This window comes from Hirundo rustica, chromosome 5 (assembly GCF_015227805.2).
Source record: "Hirundo rustica isolate bHirRus1 chromosome 5, bHirRus1.pri.v3, whole genome shotgun sequence".
In the NCBI taxonomy this organism is placed as follows: Eukaryota; Metazoa; Chordata; class Aves; order Passeriformes; family Hirundinidae; genus Hirundo; species Hirundo rustica.
The window spans coordinates 24632639-24653658 of NC_053454.1; the positions used below are offsets into that span (position 1 = coordinate 24632639).

Consider the following 21020-nt stretch of genomic DNA (forward strand, 5'->3'; position numbering starts at 1 on the left):
CTGAAGAAATAGTATTTCATAAAATGAATGGAAGTATCTTAAGAAATGAAATAATGGAAAGAGTGTGGTAGTACTTAAAAAAAATTACATCCTATAACACTCATAATTTAAAAAAAACTACATAGTGGAACAAGAGAAAGAAGCTGGAGAACAACTAAAAACTGTTCATTAAAAGAGGCAGAAACAGTCCCAGACCCACTCAAGGATAGACAGTTTCTGCTGTACCAGTATGTAAACTGGCCTGTGTTTCACAGAAGGTCGAGTAATTAAAAAGGGAGAAAAGATACCAATTCTGTGATCTTGCACATTTTGAGAACACAAAGGGCTTTAGTTGGTAAGGCTGCCAAATGAGGCACATGGCTGAAAGGTGTGCTGTAATAAAGAACAAGAATATTGTTTCAACAGAATTCTCCATTTTGCCATGTGAAGGATGATGATGAAGATAAAAACATGATTCAATTGCTTTAATACTAACCAAATTAATTACTACTTTTAGTTTCATGCTTTTTGTATTAGAATTTTTTAGAAACTTGCTTAGCTGGAAAGGCTAATGGCAAACTGAATACTGCACTTTTTAGTCATACATTACCTGGAACAGCATTCTCCTGAAAGGCAATCTATTCAACTTTTTTCACAATGTTGCTTCAAAAAATACATTGCATAAACTGAGCCTTAAAGCCTGTTTTAAATGTGTGGATGTTCAATGTACTGCTGAGAAATGAAACACCGGGCCTGTCTTCCTAGACTGCTATAGACAGATTCTTCCATGCTTCTGTAATTTCACGGAATCAGAGAACAGTCCAGATTTGAAAGGATGCTCTAAGACCATTTATGAGAGGGGTAAGCCTAGATGAGACTCTGCCACAGCCTTGGGGAGATAATGTGATTTTGTAATAAAGACTACATGCCTGTCATTTAGTTGAAAAGTTAAATTCTCGAAATTACGCTTAGTTGCACTTCCTTGCCGTGAGTATTTCACACAAGGGCTTTCCCAATAAAAGCCATCAGTAAACTTACCTTTCTCCTTAAGTGCTTGCTCACTCCCTGAAATTCTGAAGTATTTACTCATGATAATTTATATTAGAAATGAAGCAAATTTGAAATCAAGAGATTTATATTTAAGTTTTACTTATATGCAAAGTAGGAAATAACATTCCTTGTAACAGCACAATGTTTATAATGATACAATGAAAAAGTGATTAACAGCTGGCTTAAATGATCATTTGCAGACACTATAGTCCTGTAAATTAACCTCTTTTCAGGCATTTAATTGTAACATCAGTTATATAATTGACCAGGTACCTCCAGGAAGGAACGCTGAGATTTCTCCTTTTGTATAAAGCTTGATACCAAAAATATAAAAATCCTAAAGTAATTTGAAGTACATGAGAGGAAAAAGTGCTATTGCAGAAGTTTAATTAATTTTTATCCACGGAGCAAGTTGTAACTTTGAAGAATTTGGTGCATTTTTAGGCACTGTTTTTGTATCTTCATTTGCCCGAAATATACAGCAGGACTTGAGATGCCCAAAAACTGTTTAAGACAAATTTAAGGCAACCAAGTGCAAAAGCTCAGTGTACATTAGATATATGTAAACAGAACATTTCATAGTAGAAATTGTACAACTATTACAAGTCCATAGTATTAACAAAGGCCAAAACCATACTGCCTAGAGAAACAAATGCAAGATGTAGTTACACTAACCAAGCCAAAAATGAAGAATTCTGGAAAATGAAGTGTCATCATCTCTAACATGAGGCAGATGCAATACATTGCTGTGCTAGAGTAAGTGCTCTGCTTTTCCCCTCTACATAACATGCAGTCTCTCCCAAGTTTGTTCTGTTCCATTTAGTGATGTACCAGCCACCAACAGAGCTCCAAATGCTAAAGCAAAATGCACAACACAGCAACTAGATGGAATGTGAGTGTACAGATATTGGACCTTTTTAAAAATACAGTACCTAGGATTTCCCATTTTAAACAGTTTTCAGCATATTGCATAGCAGTGAACTCATCTGCTACCTAAAACTGTTGCTGCTGACCCACATGGAGTTCCTCTTCAGTCTTCTTTTCAGTTTTCTTTCATACTGTACAGTGGGTCCACAAGCTTATTGTGCACATGCATTAAACCTTGGGGGGAAAGCAACAACGCCAGCTTTACATTAGTTATACTTCGTTAACGTATCCTTCTATCCACATTTTTTATTTGGAACTTGCTTCTAAGTATAAATTTTAAATAGTTCATTGAAGAGAACAACAATGGCTATTTAGAGTAGTTCAGAATCAGAGACAGTAGATAGATTCCTGTATCACTTGCATACTAATGACATATTGAGTATCAGCTGAGCAGGGACCAGATAGTTCTTTGATAACAGACCCAAAAAGCACATCTGGAATACTTCCAAATGAACTTTTTTTTTTTTTTTTTTTTTTTTTTTTTTTTTTTTTTTTTTTTTTTTTGTGTACTGTAACTGTGTAACAGCAACGTAATTCCCTCACACCACAATTTGCCATAAAAGTCAGATTGCACACATAGTGATACTTTTACAGCTTGACTTCTTTTGTAATGTTCTAGCATTGTGGTAATACAGTCTTTGTAATAATCATGTACTTGTGGTCCTAGACAGGAAAAAAAAATTAAATTATCCAGACTTTTAGTGCAGACTCAAGTTCAGCAGTTCAGCTGTTTTCTCTTCTAGCTGGGCTTTTTTTTTTTTCCATATACAAGTCCTCCATAGCTCTGATTAGGGGTTTTGTTTTTTTTTTTTTTTCCCTCTTCAGCTACTTTAATTCTGGAAAATGCTGCAGTGCAATTAATAAGAAAGATGCTTCCTTCTTAACTTTGCTATAACTTAGTAAAAATGTAACCTACATCTAGGTATGTATGACATTGGATCACTGGCAGGTTTTTAACCTCATTTCACCTTGAGTAACAGTAATGATCAGTGTTCACAATCTGAAAAGTAAACGTCCATTTTCGCCCATTGAACTAAGGATTTAGCTTCTAAAATTAAAATATGCAACACTAAAAGTAATTTTCTTAAAAACCATTAAAGAAATCTTGCAGTACTGCATATTTTTATAATTATCTATGGCAAAGAATATTCAAATATCTTTGCTACATGGTGTAGCTGGTGACAACCTCAGTGTCACTGCAGCAACATGAAATTTGAGTTAACTGTACAATCTAAGATCATTACTGTAGGTGACCATAAAAAAAGGCATCTTATGCAGCATCTATTAATAATCACTGTGTGATTATTTAATATAAAATACAGATGTTAGATCAAGTCTAATATTTTTTCAGTTTAACAGTGACAAAAACTCAAGTATACATTTGACATAAGTCATTTGTCCAGAAAGAGTAACAGCTGCATACACTACGCAAACTAGAAACATGTATTGAACTTTAAAATGTTTAACTTCCTACCAATATTTTCCTCTTCTAAAAAGTGGAAATGAAAAGGAAATAATTACCCACTTCCTAGATGCATGGAAAATGGTTACAAAGTATAGCTTCTGTCATATTTAATGAAGAATATTTAAATCCTGTTAGTGAAAGTGTTACAGGAAAAACAGTGAGAAACAAAAGTTTTTCTAAAGGAATGTACCAGACTTGGTAGATGCCAAAACAATTATTTCAAAGGAAAATCCCACTGTATATTCAAGTATGCTTTTAATAAACAGATTCCTGCACACAGTTTTAAGAGGAGCATGCATAAGTATGGAAAAAACTACCCTGAACTAACTTATCTGCAGACAAATTAGTAAATTCAAAATTTATTTTCTGTTTTATTCTTCAAGAGAGTTATTTTGTTAATCTACTTACCAGCCAGTGTGGTACTTAAATATATAAAAGAAAAAAAATTGCAGTTTCATATTGAAAGTTTTAAGTGGTGAAAAATCTTCATAAATCACTACCATAAATTGCAGTATTAAGAACTACCTATCTTCCCTAAGAAGTCTAACGTGAAGATCAAGATTCAGAAATAATTCCAGATTTGACCCACACTGGTTTCTCCCCCATCTTATAAGGGCGAAAAAAAAAATCTCACTGATTTGAGAGTAGGTAAAATTAAGTAAGTTTAAAGTAAACCATCTTTTTAAAAGTCCTATTGCTGTGTATTACAGGGTAATTAAATACAGTGACACATAAGCACACATTCATAAATTGTAGCCCTTGATGTTTTTTAAAGCAATGTTCAGTGTAATTTATACCTAGTGATTCTACATTAGGATTGTATTTCCCAAGCAAAGCTTCTGCTTATATAAAATACAGGATAGTGTTTTAAACTTACCCAAGCAGTTACAGAAGTTTATCTTTGAAAACAACAGTAAGTACTATCTAGCAGTGTGATACAAGAAAAGACTAACCTTACCTCCTACCCCACAAATACATAGCAGAGAACAGCATATTGAAAAGTCCAAAATTAACAAGCTGGCCACAAGAGGTATCAGGATAAAAATCACAGAAATGTCTGAATTGCAATCTAATATATATATGAGCACTGGTGATACAATGCTCTAAAAAAGAATTTAATAAATTACAATCTTGATCTCTGATACCTCAGCTACTACAGGTATTCATTCCAGTGAGAAAGACAACTGAGTAACACAATTGCACGTTCGTGCTAATACAGTCAGGAGAAAACTACTTTTCTCAGCTTCTATTGTCTCAGTGAAACAGAATACAGTCTAGGAAATCTCAACTACTATCAAATATCCTGACTTCAAGTTTACCCCAATATACTTGCTACAAATATGAAAAACACGTAACAGTAAAAGGGTGCAATGTTTTCAAAGGCAGTAGATTGTTATGCTAATTGCATATGAAAAATGTCCTCAGGTGGCTTAAAAGTCTGTATCACAGTTTACTAGACATCACATTACAGCACATAGCAAAAGCAGCATGGAAATGTATCAAGATTAATAAATGTAAGATATTTTTAAGCTAAACTGTCCAGTATACTTAAGACTTGTATTCTGGAACACCAGATTGCTGCTGTTTAAAAGTTAAAGATTACTAAACTATTGTTTCAAAGCAAAGCAAAGGAAATACTCTTTCCAAGTAGATTTGTTTGGAATGTAGGTAGCACAAGTATGCCTCCTGGCAATTTTCCAAACCCAAGAAATAAATTAATATTTAATACTTTGACTATATAACATTATTATACATTAGTGACTGCAAAGTATTGGAAGGCTCAGATTTAAATCAATATCATTTCAAAGCTGTTGGTTTTGTGTAAACATATGACCTCTGATTCAGTGCTCACCTTTAAAGTACTTCACAGTTTTAACTCTTAGTTCTAAAGTAGCATCTTCATCACACACAAAGATAGTGCGAGGGTGTTGCTGGAAAGCAGAAACTGTCCACATATGATTGACTCCTTCTTCAATTGCTTTGTACAATGCAAAAGCCTTGTGTGCACCTGTTATAAGAATCATCACCTGCAAAACAAAGGTCTCTTTACTTTCAATCCCAGTATCAATACCAACTAATCTTGAAAACACACATGCAATCAGAACTAAATGAGTTCTTACTTCTCTAGCGTCCATGACTGTACCCACACCAACTGTTAGTGCCATAGTTGGTACTTTGGATAAGTCTCCATCAAAGTATTTAGCATTTGCCAAAATGGTGTCCATTGCTAAAGTCTTTAATCTTGTTCTTGAAGACAAACTTGATCCGGGTTCATTGAATGCAATGTGGCCATCTGGACCAATGCCTTTTCAAAGTTTAAAAAAAAAAATAATTATTCCAGACCTGAGAGTCAAACACATTTCCTTAAACATTGTAAATCAGTAAAAAAAAAAAAAAAAAAAAAAAAAAAAAAAAAAAAAAAAAAAAAAAAAAAGGCTCATCCTTTCCCTTTGGTTCCCCACTTTCAATAAAAACTTAAATCATTAGTAACTTGGACACCAACCATTCTGTTTTAGAATTAAAACTGATTCTTTGTTAGTCACAGAACTTTCTTACACAATAATTGAAAAATCTGGGGTTTAATCAAGTTATGAAAATAATGATTTAAGAATTGGTGTACATGCTTGAATTTTAACTAACCATAGAGCATGTCTTCATACCTCCAACAAATAGATCAATCCCCCCTGCTTCTTCAATTTTCTTTTCAAATGCATCACATTCTGCCTGTAAGTCTGGTGCATTCCCATCAAGGATATGAGCATTATTCGGATCTATGTCAATATGCTTAAAGAAGTTATTCCACATATAGGAGTGGTAGCTCTCTGGATGATTTCTGGGAAGCCCTGAAATAATTCAGAGTGAAATTACCACATGACAAGATTTAACCAAACAGCCTTAATTCTAGTCCATATGTAACTGATGTGAGGCATGCAAGGCAAATCTGAGTCAAATGAAGCAAGATTTGAAACTACATCAAGAAGGCTTCCTGTTGGCACATACAAGGTAACTGGTTTACATTCCCTCCACATACATCTGATCCCAAAGTGCCAAGTCTTCATCAGAAATGCAGTCCCATTATTACATGACTATAATTTCTACAGAAGTACTGTGAAACAATGAATTTAGCCCAGTGGGTTTTTTTGCATTTTTTTAGATAAAGGAATAGAGAAAAATGCTTGGACACCAGTCTAATATAGGAGTACAAACATACTAGACTAGCCTGGTACTTTGACAAAGTATTTAAACGTTTTATAAGGAGAAAACAAAAAACAATAGTACAGTATGTTTACAAATAATAGCATATCTTACCTACATATTCATCCATGTTGAAAGTCTTTACATATTTGAAAGAGAGATCTCCATTTTTGTGATATTCTATCAGCTTTTTGTAGCATCCCAAAGGTGTACTCCCTGTTAAATAAAGTTTTTCTACTGTTCTGTGTATCTGCACAACATTTTCAGTGTATTTAAATGTCTTAACAGTCAAATTTTGCTACAGTGCTTTTCAACATACAAGCAATCTGCTGCTTTTCATTTAGTATTTATCAGTTTCTCAAACTATCACAGAAATCAAATCCATATTTAAAAAAAAAGTCAGAGTATTACCAAAAATAATACTTATGTTCTTGTACATGCTGTATCTGCTAGCAGTGATACAAACATTGTTCTAGGCTTAAGTTATTTACAAGGAATTTGAGTAAAACTTGCCTGTTGGTAGACCAAGTGTGAAATATCTTCCTTGACTTGGCTTGAATTGGATAATACGATTACAGATGTATTTGGCTGCCCATTCACTAGCCTGATCATAATCTTCAAGAATTACTAGCCTCATTATGGCAGTGAGGAACTTGTATGATAAAACAAACTTAAACCTGGAGAAAATGGTTTAAAAATAAGCACCACATGAGTAGTTATAAAACTCTTATTACAGAGGAGATAAAAAAAATCATCTTTTATACCAATGACTTGCATTAGCATACCACAGTCTTGCAGTTTGAGTTCAAGCTGGACAATCAAGAGAAAAGCTACAGAATCCAAATGATAGATTACAGTCTAAATATTTATTAAAATCCACAGACTAATATACAGCAATAGGAAAAAGCTAAAATAAGATGAGAACAAGCCATTTTAAACTTCAATATGGTCAAGTGTTACCATCAGAAAAGAGGAAATACTTAAATACCAAGATTAATTCCTGTTTCTTGTGACCAGCCTAATGCCTACAACTTCAAAAACCAAGACCCAACGTAATCCCATGTTTCTATAGTCAAAATACCTAACTGGGACTAAATAAATAAAACTCCCTTCACTCCCCATTCTAGCTCCTTAACAATGCTTCAGTAAGTTTATTAATCTGAAAAGAAAAAAAAGAAAAAAGAAAAAAAAAAAAAAGAAGAAATTAAAGCATTAGAGATATTTGAAATGTTTACAATTCACAGGAACACATATGAGGTCGCTTTTTTTCTTTGCCACGTAAATTTGGAGTGCAACTGTATCAACTTCTAAGATGAATATCCAGGAAACAAGGTTGCTAGAAGTATACAAGCATCTCTTGCATTTAAGTGAAACTCGTTTTTCTGTTTAACAGAGTCCAGTAATTACTCCAGAAAGACTGAGACTCTTTCACCAGTTTGGGATGTGTTCTTCTTTTCACAGGTCTGGGTGTGCTCGGCATTTAGCCAGAACAGAACAGCCCAGGGCCACACTACTTTTAGCTGACCCAAAATGAGTGGCTGATTTCAAAACAGCTATGAATTAAAGTACTTATCAGAGTACCATGTTTGTACCACTAAAGAAGGAAGAAAGTGATCACCACCGTGTGCTGCCCTGTGCCGCTCCACCTCCCTGGACAGCTGAGCCGTGACAAGTCAAACTCACCTTTGCCAAGGAAACGGTATTCCACGCGTAGCCAAAAGAGTTAACACACATCCCCGAGGAGGAAAGCATGCCGGCAGGAACAGACTCCGCGGCTTTAGGGCAGTTTCATAAAATCCCAGCAATTTTGCGCTGAGAACACGGGGATGCTCTCCAAGAGCAGGGAACCAGGGACAGCAGCAGAACCACCGCGAATTTTCGGCTAAGGGAACTTTTTTTTTTTTTTTTTTAATTGGTTGGAGATGGGTGGGGGGAGGAATAAACCTACACTATCAAAGGAAGAGACCTTGCAGCCGGAGCGCCGCCGGCACAGCAGCCCCGGGCCCCCGCGGCCTCCGCTTCCCCGCCCGCGGGCACCCGCACGGCCGCGCCCTGCCCAGCCCCGCTCACCCGGGACAGCCCGCGGCGGCCACGAGCGGCACCAGGACGAGGAGGAGGAAGATGAAGAAGTGAAGGAGGAGGAAGACGGGAACCACCGCCCGCCCCGCAGCTCCCGCCCCGCCGCCTCCAGCGGAACCCGGCGCACAACCCGGAAGCGGCAGGCGAGGACGGGAAATGGATCCTTTTCCCGTTCTCATTTCCGGGCGTGTGTGTCCGGGAGCGGGCGGCAGCGGGGGAGCGCTCGGCCGGCCCCCGCCGAGGGGCACGGGAGCTGCCGGCGGCTCGGGGCGCTCCAGCCTGGAGCACGGCTCGCTCCTCTTGGAGCCGCTCTGCAGCGGAGCACATTGAGATCTTAATGGGAAGAGGTTCCCCTATAACCTAAATGTTTACATGACGCAGCTGCAAAAGGAGCCGTGCGTTGTTACTGGAAAAAATTAGTGAGGTGAAGCATCAATGTCTTGGTGAATCACAGGCTGACCATAACCCGGCAGTGCCCTTGTGGCCAGGAAAGGTGTATCCTGGAGGTAGATCGGGAAGAGTGTGGCCCGCAGGTCGAGAGGGGTGATCCTGCCTTTCTACTCAGTGGTGAGGCCGCATTTGGAGTGCTGCGTGCAGTTCTGGGCTCCTCAGTACTAGAAAGGCAAGGAGATACTGGAGAGGCTCCAGTGGAGGCCACAAAGATGATGAGGGGCCTGGAGCATCTCTCTTGAGAGTCTGCGGGAGCTGGGGCTGTTTGGTCTAAAAAACAGAAGACTACGAGAGGGTCTTGTCAGTGCATATAAATATCTCAAAGGATGGTGCCAGACCGTTTTTGGTGGTGTCCAGTAATGGGAGGAGGAGCAGTGGCCATAAACTAAACACAGGATGTTCCACCTTGACATGAAGAACTTCTTTACCTTGAGAGTGGCAGAATGTGTTGGGTCTTCGGGCACGAACGGGGCAGTACTGCTGCTAGGCATTCCTTGAACCTTTATTGTGGCATCAGTCTCATAACAGGATATACATAGCTAAAGGATGGCAACAGGACATGTCTGCCAGCAGCAGCCAAAGATGTCTTTTGTACAGAGCATTTTAAAAGTTTTCCAGCCTATAACATATTGCTAAAGCTTACAGACAATTGTTCTAGCCAGTCATGGAAAGCACACGTACACCTGCTTCAAACAATGCTTACTTGTATGCTTTCTAGTAACAATAAACAATATTCCATTATTAAGCTTAAAACTTTCTGCTGTCTTGCTGAGCATATTTTTCTGCAGCCATAAGATCTATCCTAGCCAAACCTAAGACTCAGATTATTGTTTTATATCCTTGCTTGCTGTACTATTGTAACCTTTTGTAATTTCAAACTTTGCAGTTACAGCTGATTTTAAGTTCTCCAGCTCTTTCTGTTTCTGCGGCCTGCTTTCACAAATTTCTAAAAGCCTTATTACCTTTAATATTTCCCACAGCAGAGCACTGGAGCAGGTTGCCCAGGGAGGTCATGAAGTTTCCCCTTTCTGGAGACGAAAAACCCACCTGGACACATTCCTGTGTCATCTGCTTCAGGTGACCCTTGCCTCAGCAGGGGGGTTGGACCAGATGATCTCCAGAGGTCCCTTCCAACCCTAACAATTCTGTGATTTTTTGCTTTAAAAGCAGTCAAGTAATTCCATAGCCTTTGCTAAGCTATAATTAAACAAGTGTAGGGTGATAGATCTTGGTGCGTGGAAAGGGTCATGCTTCAGAATGGAGTGGGGAAACTGGAGTAGGGGGATGAGGAAGCAACATAATTCTGAATATATGTGAAAAATTGAGAAATACTTTGCCAAGGGCATTGAAGGTATGTTTGCAAGATTGTGAGGGAAAATATGTCTTTCTCAGGTCCCTGAGGCTTAGCAGGCAAGCAGTAAAAATACCTTTTGTTTCAAAACCAGCCTTTCAAACAATTTTAATTCATGCATATTCTTCTGATAAAGTCTTTAGCTCAGAAATTTTACCAGGTCCTAAAGAATAGTGGTTTGCACCATTTCTTGAGTCATGCTCTGAGCCTCTGCTGCTGTCATTGTTTCAGAGTATACTTGCAGTGGAAATGATTTTCAGATTCTGTGTAACAATCTTAAGTTTTGCCTCTCGATTTCAGTTCTGGTTTTTTTGGTTTTTTTTTTTTTCCTTCTTCCTGCCTCTGTGGACTGCATGTAACATCTCAGGGATAAACTACTTCTGCATACAGCAGACTAGTTAACAGATTTCTTTGATACTACCACACACCTGGGTACCTACAGGCCTGAAATCACACCCTCCCCCAAAAGCTTTGTTGGTTTCCTTGATTTTTTTTTTTTTTTTTTAGTCACTGCAGAAAAACTGAAAATTCAGGTAATAGGCTCCCCCTTGTTTCATATGCTCCAGGGATCTGAGATTATGTGATGTACTGTTCTACATTCAGTGGAACTTGTCCATTCTCCTACTGTCTCTAAACAGCAGCTTTTTTGTTGCCTTTTAGAAACTTCGCAATGCTATCAGCTGCTTCTATTAGACAGACAAATTCCATGTCTTTCGTAAAAGTATTCAATTCTTACTCTCATTGTTTTTATGCAAATACCTGGGGTATGATTTTCCATTCTTCAGATTTTCCATTCTAATAGGTAGCAGATGAAAAATGCTCTATATGCACTGAATGTCGTAGCTAACGATTACTAATTAAGATGCTGCTGAAAAAAAAATCTTAGCTCCTTATTACGTTTCACTGAGTAGCATAACTAGAGATTTCAGTCTCACAGTTATTTACTATAAGTATCTGTTGCTTTTGGAAACAGTCTTTCTGTGATTTCTCTATCTTTTATTTTCTAAATGGCCCCTTTTATAAGTATTAATTAATTTACTCTACTTGTGGTGATCTGATTTGTATACATCTACTATGATAAGATCACTTTTTTTAGACCTGTGTTTCAGTAACCATGAATTTAAACTGCACTTCAACACTACCCAAACTACATTGAGTTTTACCTGAGGAGGACCACCTCAACTTCAGGTGAATCCAGATTTTTAACAAGGTAGCTGTTCCTTCAGATGCCCTCTGATTTAGTTGGAAGAACAAAGGATCGTACACAAAGCTGGGACCTTTGAAGGAAAATTACTCCAATGGTTGCTGACAATTAGGAAAGACTCTGGGAATAGAACAAAAAGGTTGCAATGAGAAAACTTGCCAAGGCATTAAATGTAGAGATTGAGAAACAAGTAATTGCTGAAAAGACTTTTTAAAAAAGACTCACTACCTTGCTGAATTAAACATCTAGCTGAGGTGGGGTAATTTTCCCATAGCATCTCTCACAGTGCTGTGCTTTGCATTGGTAGCTAGAAGGGTGTCAGTAACACTCCAGTGTTTGGCTGCTGCTGAGTAGCCCTCCACAGCATCAAGGCTGTCTCTCCAACATTCCCTCTGGCCAGGAAGCTGGGGTGGGCAAGATCTTGGGAGGGGACACAGCCAAGACAGATGACCAACTGAGCAGAGGACATTCCATAATGGAAGAGATCTGCTTAGATACAACATTTAAGAGAAGGCTGGAGAGGGAAGGGTGTGGGGAGGAGAGACCCAGGCATTTTTTATTTTGGTGTTTGTCTTCCAAAGCAGCTGGTACACACAGTGAAGCCCTGCTTCCAGGGAAATAGCTGGACATGGCCTGCTGATGGGAAGTAAAGAATAAGTCTTGTGTTTTCATTTGCTTCCATGCACAATAGGGTTTTTTGTTTGTTTGTTTGTTTGTTTGTTTTTTATTTTTTTTTTAATCAAACTGCCTTTATCTTAATCCATGAGGATTTTGTCTACCTTATTTTCTCCCACACTGTCTTGCTGAGGAGGGGAGTGATAGAGGGGCTTGGTCAGCCCCTGGTTTCCAGCCAGGCTCAACCCACCACAATTCTGCTGTGTAACACCTGTGCAATCAAGCATAAGGGTACAAAATAACGTAGCAGCTGAAACCTTGTGGAGGTTGATAACTGTGTGGGGAGAAGGGGAAAAACTGCAGTGAAGTTTGGGTTTTTTTTCCTAATTTTCCTAACTCTGAAAGAATGTGAAGACAGAGGTTGTTACCCCTGGTACTTCATTTAATGCCACAGTGTCAATGGCCTGCTGTTTTCCTGTCATTAAAGCAGATTGAGTTTCTGGTAACTTCATTTCTCTTCTGGGCATAAGCCTGAGGGGACCAAATCCACCTGGCAGCTTTGCTTATTTCTCACAAAGACTGAAGATAGTTTCACATGTGCATTGGACTTGTCACAGCTTTCTCCAAAACTTCCCTGGTTAGAGCTCACCATGTTTGTATCAGCTGGGGGGTACCTGGCATGTGATGTCTTTTGGGTTATGTCACGCAACCAGCCCAGGAGAACCATTTTCCAGTGAAATAGGAAACATGAGATTCTGTGATGCCAGGACTGTGTCAGCAGAGACACAAATGAAGCATCTAGCTAATATTTAGCACCATCTTAATTTTCAGAGGCAAGGCTTTAAGTCAGTTTGTGAAGCTCTATGCAGTAACAGATAAAAACCCCAAGCTTTTGTTTTCCTTTCTTTTTTTTTTTTTTTTCTCCTTGCACTGTGTTGATGCTTCCTGCATGGATTCTGGTGGAGTCTGTAGCAAAACAGTCCCTCAGTACCAGCTGGTTCTGAATGTAAGAGTTGGTCACTACAGAGTAAAGGTGATGAGAAGAATATTTATTGTACCATCACCCTGTTACCTTTTTGCTGGTGAGATCCTCCATTCTTCTGAGAGTAGGGGTTCAGCATGGGAGTTTGCTACGTGGTAATACTTCATTTTGCCATGTAGAAGGATCTGATGCTGACCATTTTTCTGTGTGTCTGAAGTACCAAGATATTTCTCTATGAGTCTCTCTGCCAGGACAAGCAGGCTGAGGTGCCTGCTACATTCCTTCCAGATCAGATCTTTCTCTTTTGTCAGCTGCATCATAAATGTGGATGCACTTATCAATGCTTGTCTGTGCCTCTGCAGTGTGGAACATTCTTGATGTGTGCAGGGGTGAGAGAAATTTCTGATAGTGCTCTCAGCTGCTTTTAAAGCCTGTTCCTTTCAGAGTACAGTTTAGACTGGGCACAGAAATATACAGGATGTGTTTAATACTCCATGCCAGGCCATTCTATGCCAGTCAGTTGAGCCGCTTAGGCATGTTTCTTGGTATATGTTATTTATGAGTATCAAGAAACTTTGTGAGTCCTTAGTGCTCATGAAAATATTCTCATTTGACTGTGTTTGTGCAAAACTAAACCAGGATTTAAAGTTTCATGCTAGGTATTTGCAGGTGCTGGGAGCTAATCAGAGATTTCAGTAAGTGTAAATAAGTGATTTTTTAATTAGTACTTGAAAAGAAAATAATGTTGCGTCCCATTTAAGGTGGGGTTTGTTTTGTTTTGTTTTTGTGGTTTTTTTTTTTTTTTTTTTTTTTTGCAAATGGACTTTGCCTTTTGCAATTTTTTTTTTTTTTTTTTTTTTTAAATAAAAGCTTGGAGAGATCAGAGTTATAAAACCCATTCAAGAAATGTAATTTGGACCTGTTTTCGGTGTATTGAGCAAACGTTTCAGACACCAGCTTTGGGTTTGGGTGTTTTTAGCGCTTCTCCCTCCCGGGTGCCGCTGTTCGGGCGCGGTGACCGCGGGGCCTGCGCGGCGCGGTGGCGCGGCGCGGCCGCCAGGTGGCAGCAGCGGCCCGGGCACTCCCTGTGCTGCTCGCTGCGGCCGCCGCCGGCCTGCGTTCCAGCGGCTGCCGCCATCGCCTTCACCCTCCGTGAAAGCATCAGTACCTTGGTACCTGTGTCTATGCAAGAGACTCCAGTAAAGTGGGATTCATGTATTGGTTTTTTAAAGCTAATTTCTTTCGCACACATAGAAATTTATTTTGGGGAGCTCTGCTCGTGTCCTGCGCCGTGGGGGCCACGCTGTCTAGGCTGAGGCGTGGCTTGAGCAGATCAGGAATATATTTACACTAGTTTGCAGAATGTACAGCAAACTGCTGATGGGTGTTTATCTGGACTCCCTTGGTGTTTTCTGCGTTACCATTTTAACTAGACACTTTTTCAGTCCACTCACACTTGTCTGCTGCAGCCCACTATCAAGCAGATCTTAGAAAATGGTTATCATACCGTGCAGCTGCTGAAGTGTGGGTTCTGCCTGGGTCCCTTTCCTGAAAGGGAAGATAATGGTAATCTGTTTTCTCAGTTCTTTTGTAACATCCCCCCAACCTGAGAAAACAGAGAAGGCTTAAACAAATTCTTCTCCCGGGAGAATTCCTTTTTTTGTGATCCCTAGAGCAGCTGCCTGTCAGCAGAGGGTGGGCTGTTCTCTGCTGACTGCACCGTTTGAGGTTGTGTAAGTACCCGTTTCAGAGACAAAACAGATGATCTCCAGGTGACTCCCATTACAAACACTTTTTCTCTCTTAGTGCATAACTGACTGCTTTTTTATGTGATTTTTGTGCTTGTGTGAGGACTTAGGTATCTCCTGTAGGAATGCAGGTGTATTGCTGTTCCCACCCATTCTATCCCTATCCTGGAATCAATCAAAACTTCCATGAGCTTTGGCACTGGAAAGCACTCATCATTCTCATCAACATTTTTAGTACAATTTTGAACTTTGATAGAGATAAATTGTAACATAGTTAAATATTCCCTTTAGAAATGTGTTTATATGTCTTAAAACTACCTTAGCTTTTGGCAGTTATGTGATAAAATGTGGGGTGATAGACTATTTGGACATGACAAAGCCTCCAGAAAGTATATTTTATTGTACCAAACTTATGGTTTGGCATATATCTACATATATATGTGTGTGTGTGTTTGATTGTAAAATAGTTTGTTATTTTATTTGACTTGTCAGATCTCTGTTGCCACCTCTCAAGCCAAAAGGGTGGTGATCAGCAGCAGAGGAGGTGAAAGACCTGAGGCCAGACTTGTCCTTTGCTCTCTAACATTGTATCCTGTATTTTTTAACAAGGTCCATGTAAGACTCAGGCTTTCCAAATATGTATTCCTTTTCGAAGATCTAAAAATATATGCAATGCAACCCATTTACTTCAAAACCTATAAAATATATTCATACTCTACAGGTGGGATAATACTGGCACAGAATTTAAAAAAAAAATGTACATGACTTAATTCACCTCAAGGTTCATGCAGTTTGTGAAAGGAAATACATTTTTGGTTGGCATTACCTTTGGTTTTAAATATTGTTTATAGCAGACACTCGGGCAAGCTTGAAACTGTGCCAGGATCTGACTGCAGAGCAGGCAGAAAGTATCCACCACTCCAGCATCTCCTGCATCTTCCAGGAGCACAGGGGAACAAATCAAATAATCACAAAGCAGAAAAAGCTGGAAAGCACAGGCAAACATTTAGGATGGCTACTGTTTGTTGAACTTTCCTGACTCTTGGAGTTGCAGCTGCAGACAATTTGACAAAAGGAGCGCTCTCCCTGTGGGCATGGATGGCATGGGCGATCTGCCTATCTCGAGCAGGAAGCTAGGGCATCTGCTCTTTGGTTAAGGGTTTGCGCACAAGGCTTTATGAGTTTGCCTCTCCATGCTCGGTGTGCCATCCTTACACATCACACTCTTTCAACCTTTCTCTCATAGTCTTTCACTGACGAGGCTTTACAGTGCTTGATGTCCTCTGGCAAGGATGGGGCCTCTCCTAGTCTTGGTTTGAACGATGTAGACTGAAGCTAAAGAGAGTTTTCAGTGAGTAATTTGCCTAGCTATATACAAAACTAGCCTTTTTCATAGGCAATGTTTATGACAATGGCCCATTTCAGTTAATTTGTGTGTTATCAGTGACAGGAATGTTTTGTCTGTTAGTGGAAAGCATGTACCGAACTCCTTTGAGAAGTTTCAGATTGGTTGCTGCCTCTGTGTAGTGGGACAACAGCCAGTATGTGGGGAGCTGTTTTCCAGATAGTGCCCTAGCACTCGCCCAGGATGTTTAGATAATGCAGGAAACAGGCTATATATTACCTGCTGTGCCTTTCCCTAGGGGAGAAGGGGTACTCTGAGAGAGTAGTACAGGATATACTCTGGAAGCTGGGATGACCAGTGGGTTTGTGAAGTGTTTGAAGAATTTGTAAATCTGGGTCTGACTTGTGATGCAATGTAAGCTGTGGTAAAACTCACTCTGCCGTATTGATCCTGCTCTCACCTTAGGGGTTTTTACCTTGGAAGGGCAGAGGACTCTGCTTGTGGCCATAAGATTGAATAGAAAACAAGGTGGGGCAGGCTCAGGACAGATCTTAACTTGAGGCAGACAGGCCTGTACTGATAATTTGTATAAGCATGTTTGGCATTTTCAAGATGTTTTCCTCTTTTCACCCATGCAGAGCAGAGATGTGAATTATAAAGTGTGCACGTTTGTGAGTGATGCAAAAACTTTCAGAAACATTTCTTGGCTTCATTTGCTTTAAAATTCAATGTATTAAAAAAAAGTCTTCTAGTACAATTATTCTCTAAATTTTATTAGCTTTATTCCTAGAATGACTGTCCTCCTGCAATAGCAATGAGCCTATATTTCTAGTCGCTTGTTGTCTCATCTCCACCTCTCTACTTTTCATACCTCTGGTAAGGTTAAAAAAGCCTTAATAAAAAAATAATAATAAAAAACACATTTTAATGCTGCAATATGTTTGTGATTCTATGAAGCAGATGAAAGTAGGGCTTGCTCTGAATATGGATGATGGTTGCAAATTGTGGTTTTTAGGTAGTGGTCTGGACCTGTTGGAACTTGCATACGGCACCTTGAGCTGCTTGCACTCTGAAATTCAGTCTCATGCCTGTGTTGTTACAACTGACATCTGTTTCAGCAACCTGCAGCCAGCGTTCCCCATGAGTTCCTGTAATTGCTGTTGGCAACTGACACAGCCAGATTATGTCTAGGAGTAGGTGCTCCTGCTGGTTTCAATTTAGGCAAGGCATGAATCCACAAACAAGAAGCCACAAATGGTTGGACGGAGTCAGCTCATAACTGATTCACTGATGTGTGATAGGGGTGTACTGAGAACAAATCACATGGATGTTTTTGCATACAGATGGCTGATTGCTTAAAGAAGACCTTCTCTACAATTTTGAAGATATGTCAAATGCTCTTTGACTAAGAATAAGGGACAGCTGACTCCATCCTTTTTGCTGCTTTCATTTCAAAAACAAGTGGAACCCACAATGATAAATTTCTCTTCCCATTATAGAACCTACTGGGCTAGATGAACCTTTGTTTTGATCCATTACAGCTGTTCTTGTATTCTTATAAAATACTTAACTATAAAATTAAAATCTAATTATAAATAATACTATATAAATAAATATTATAATTTATTATATAGAGTTAATATGATTCTATAAAGTTAAAATTTAATTAGGAAATTAAAATTTGGTTGCCTTAGATTTTATCTGCAGATGTGGAACATTCCTGACACAGAAGAAGACATCTGAGAAGAACATACTGTTGGTTAATGCCATGGAAAAGCAGTGTAAGCTGGAAATACAAAGAAAATGAGAGAACCTAAGAGAAAAGTGAAGATGGACTTGTGGGAGAGAACTACAAGAGAGATACAGAGAAGGTGATACAGGGAACAAGTATGGTTCTGCTGCCTCCAAAACAGAGAACTCATCCTGCATTTGCTGGGTGTCATTTCTGTGCACTGTGGTCCCAAAAAATTTTGTGTCATTAAGTTACTCCTTGCAGGTTTTCAGTCATGCACATGCACTTAATTTGCAAAGCCTTTTACCTCTACAGTTTAACTGTGCTTCTTGAACTACCCCATCTCATTTAATGAATTTCCCCACAAGACCTCCTCATTTTCAAGTTCACCCTTCTGTTTCCTTATTGAAGCCCAAAATGCTGTGATTTTTTTTCCCCAATTTTCTGCTTAAATGCCTCATACCTCCACCTCTCTCCAAATTCATAGAGCAGCTCATCTGCATGGCTTTTGCGGAAGTGGGTGTACACTTCGGTGAGAGGCAATGGGTTGGGCAAGAGACCCTCCAAATCTGAAACTCCTCACTTGAGTCCCAACTGCTGACATCGTGGTAAAGCAATGGATTTAGGGCAAGAAGCACCTTAATTGTTACATATTTTACTGCATAGTTCTGAGATTATTCGGAAATGCACTGGCTTTCCTGCATATCTCCTAAGTTGGGAGACACCAAACTTTTGGCTTGGAAATTCCTCTGATGATCCTCCAGTGCATAGGTTCACAAAGATATGTTATGCTGTGCTTTTTAAGCATGTAAGTTTAATTTGGACAATAATTGTCAAGTAAAATTCTGAATCAGGAAGGATTTTTAAATAATTTGTAGTTTATATTGCTTATCCTACATTTTGAATTTATCCATATTGTTTATATGGAAAAAAGCAGGGAAAAAAAAAAAAAAAAAAAAAAAAAACACCCAAGGAAACTTTGCTTTTTTTTTTTTTTTTTTTTAATTTTTTTTTTTTTCTCAGCTTAATTATTGTTATCTGGGAAAAATTTGCATTTTAATTTGTAGTGAAGAGAGGAATTTCTTGTGCATCTTATTTTACTGATTTCTTAATTCTGGCACTTGATGACCTGAAATATATTCCGTGAAAGACCATTTCACTCACAGAATCATAGGATCATTAAGGTTAGAAAAGACCTCTAAGATCATCAAGTCCAGCCATTAACTTGACACTGTCAAGTTCACCACCAAACCATGTCTCTAAGCACCACATCTATGTGTTTTTTAAACACTTATAAGGGTGGTGATTTCACCCCTTTCCTAGGAAAGCCTGAATACAGGCTTCGAGATTTGACCTCACCAGTGTCAGGAGGCGACCACTGCCCTTGTCCTGATGGCCACACTATTTCTGATACAGGCCAGGTAGCATTGGCCTTCTTAGCAACTTGAGCACAGCACAAACTCGTGTTAAACCAGCTGTCAACCACCATCTCCAGGTCCTTTTCTGCTGAGCAGCTTTACAGCCACTTCTCCGCAAGTCAGTAGTGCTGCAGGGGATTGTCACTCAAATAGTGGACCTGGCACTTCACTTTGTTGAGTCTCATACAGTTGGCTTCAGCCCATCAATCCAGCCTGTCCAGTTCCCTCTGTAGAGCCTTCCTACCTTCCAGCAGATCAAGCTTGGATCCCACCCAATTTGGTGTCATCTGCAAACTGACTGAGGATGCCTTTGAGACCCCCATCCAGATCATCAATAAAGATATTTCACAGGACTGAGCCTGTTCACTGAGCCCTGGGGAACATATCTCGTGACTGGCTGCCAGCTGGATGTAACTCCATTCACCACCAGCCTTGGCCCAGTCATCCAGACAGTTTTTACCTGGTGAACAGTGCACCCATAGAAGCCATGAGAGCTTCTCCGTGAGAATGCTGTGGGAAATGGTGTCAGAGGGTTTACTAAAGTCCAGGTAGACAGCATCTACAGCCTTTCCTCATCCACTGAATGTGTCACCGTGTCATAGAATGAGATCAGGTTGGTCAAGCAGAACCTGCCTTTCATGAGCTCGTGCTGGCTGGACCTGATCCACTGGTTGTCCTGTATGTGCCATGTGATCTCCTGTAGCCTCTTACAGCAGTCAGCTGCTGTGTCCTGACACTTGCACAGAAGGAACTTTTTGAAAAGTTCTCCTCAGAATCTTTTTCTTTCCCTCTTATCTGTCTTAACTCTTCAGCTAGTAAGGCGCAGTTCCATGTAATACCTATCAAGCAAAAACCATTTGATTGACCATCTGTGCAGGGTTATTTTGCAACTCAAACATTTCCATCATTTCTTTAGGAGTTTGAAAGCTTCAGGGAACACATGTATTTGCATTCAGGAGGAAACCATTCTTCGGCATCAGATGTATGATGTACTACACTGTCAAGAACTAGGATTAAAGGGTTTGCCCTACCATCTGTCAGACTGTCATTTTCAATGAATGCTATGTCACTGTGATATTACTATGGCAGAGACACTACTATAGCAATATCACAGTGACACAGTATCTATGTATTATCACAGTAAAAGTAGAATGCACACATCATCCTAGGAGGATATTTCTGAAGTAAAAAGAGAAGGTAAAGTGTGGCAATAAAAAAAGAGTGTTTTTTTGTTTGTTTGTTTTGTTTTTTCACAGCTGTTGGAGAGAAAAATGACCAGTACTCGAGGATCTTTGTGGAAGCCAAGTACTGGACAATGAGGAAAAAAACTTTCTTCTTGACTCAGTTACCTATCATACACAATATGTTACAGTCATTTGAAACCGTAACATATAACGTAATTGATCCAAGCGCTGGCCTTTTTTCCATGTTTACTTGTGCTCTTAGCTGGGATGGCCATAGCCCAGTGAAAACAGGCATG

At 39.3% G+C, this 21020-nt stretch overlaps 1 protein-coding gene across 3 annotated transcripts; it reads right to left on the bottom strand.

The window, feature by feature from the left end:
• Positions 1 to 1096: 1096 nt before the first annotated feature.
• On the bottom strand, positions 1097 to 8837 carry GNPDA2 (glucosamine-6-phosphate deaminase 2). 3 transcript variants are annotated; one of them, XM_040065278.2, is made up of 7 exons: positions 8687 to 8836; positions 7130 to 7293; positions 6731 to 6832; positions 6082 to 6264; positions 5542 to 5726; positions 5274 to 5448; positions 1097 to 2130 (listed from the first exon to the last, which is right to left on the bottom strand). In XM_040065278.2, exons 2-7 carry the CDS (start codon positions 7251 to 7253, stop codon positions 2072 to 2074), a joined length of 828 nt encoding a protein of 275 aa, XP_039921212.1. In that variant the 5' UTR covers positions 7254 to 7293; positions 8687 to 8836; the 3' UTR covers positions 1097 to 2071. The 3 variants fall into 3 exon arrangements, with proteins under 3 accessions (XP_039921212.1, XP_039921213.1, XP_039921211.1); XM_040065279.2 differs by adding an exon at positions 8300 to 8507 and having other exon boundaries at positions 5274 to 5726; positions 8687 to 8776; XM_040065277.2 differs by having other exon boundaries at positions 5274 to 5726; positions 8687 to 8837.
• Positions 8838 to 21020: the final 12183 nt, after the last annotated feature.

What these genes read in the sequence shown, in the direction of transcription:
- GNPDA2 (XM_040065277.2), bottom strand. Translation starts at nt 7,253, where the DNA reads ATGAGGCTAGTAATTCTTGAAGATTATGATCAGGCTAGTGAATGGGCA. An exon ending in CACACTTGGTCTACCAACAG is followed by an intron (nt 6,833 to 7,129) that starts GCAAGTTTTACT and finishes TTTATTTAACAG; the next exon opens with GGAGTACACCTTTGGGATGC. An exon ending in GATTGATCTATTTGTTGGAG is followed by an intron (nt 5,727 to 6,081) that starts GTATGAAGACAT and finishes AACTTTGAAAAG; the next exon opens with GCATTGGTCCAGATGGCCAC.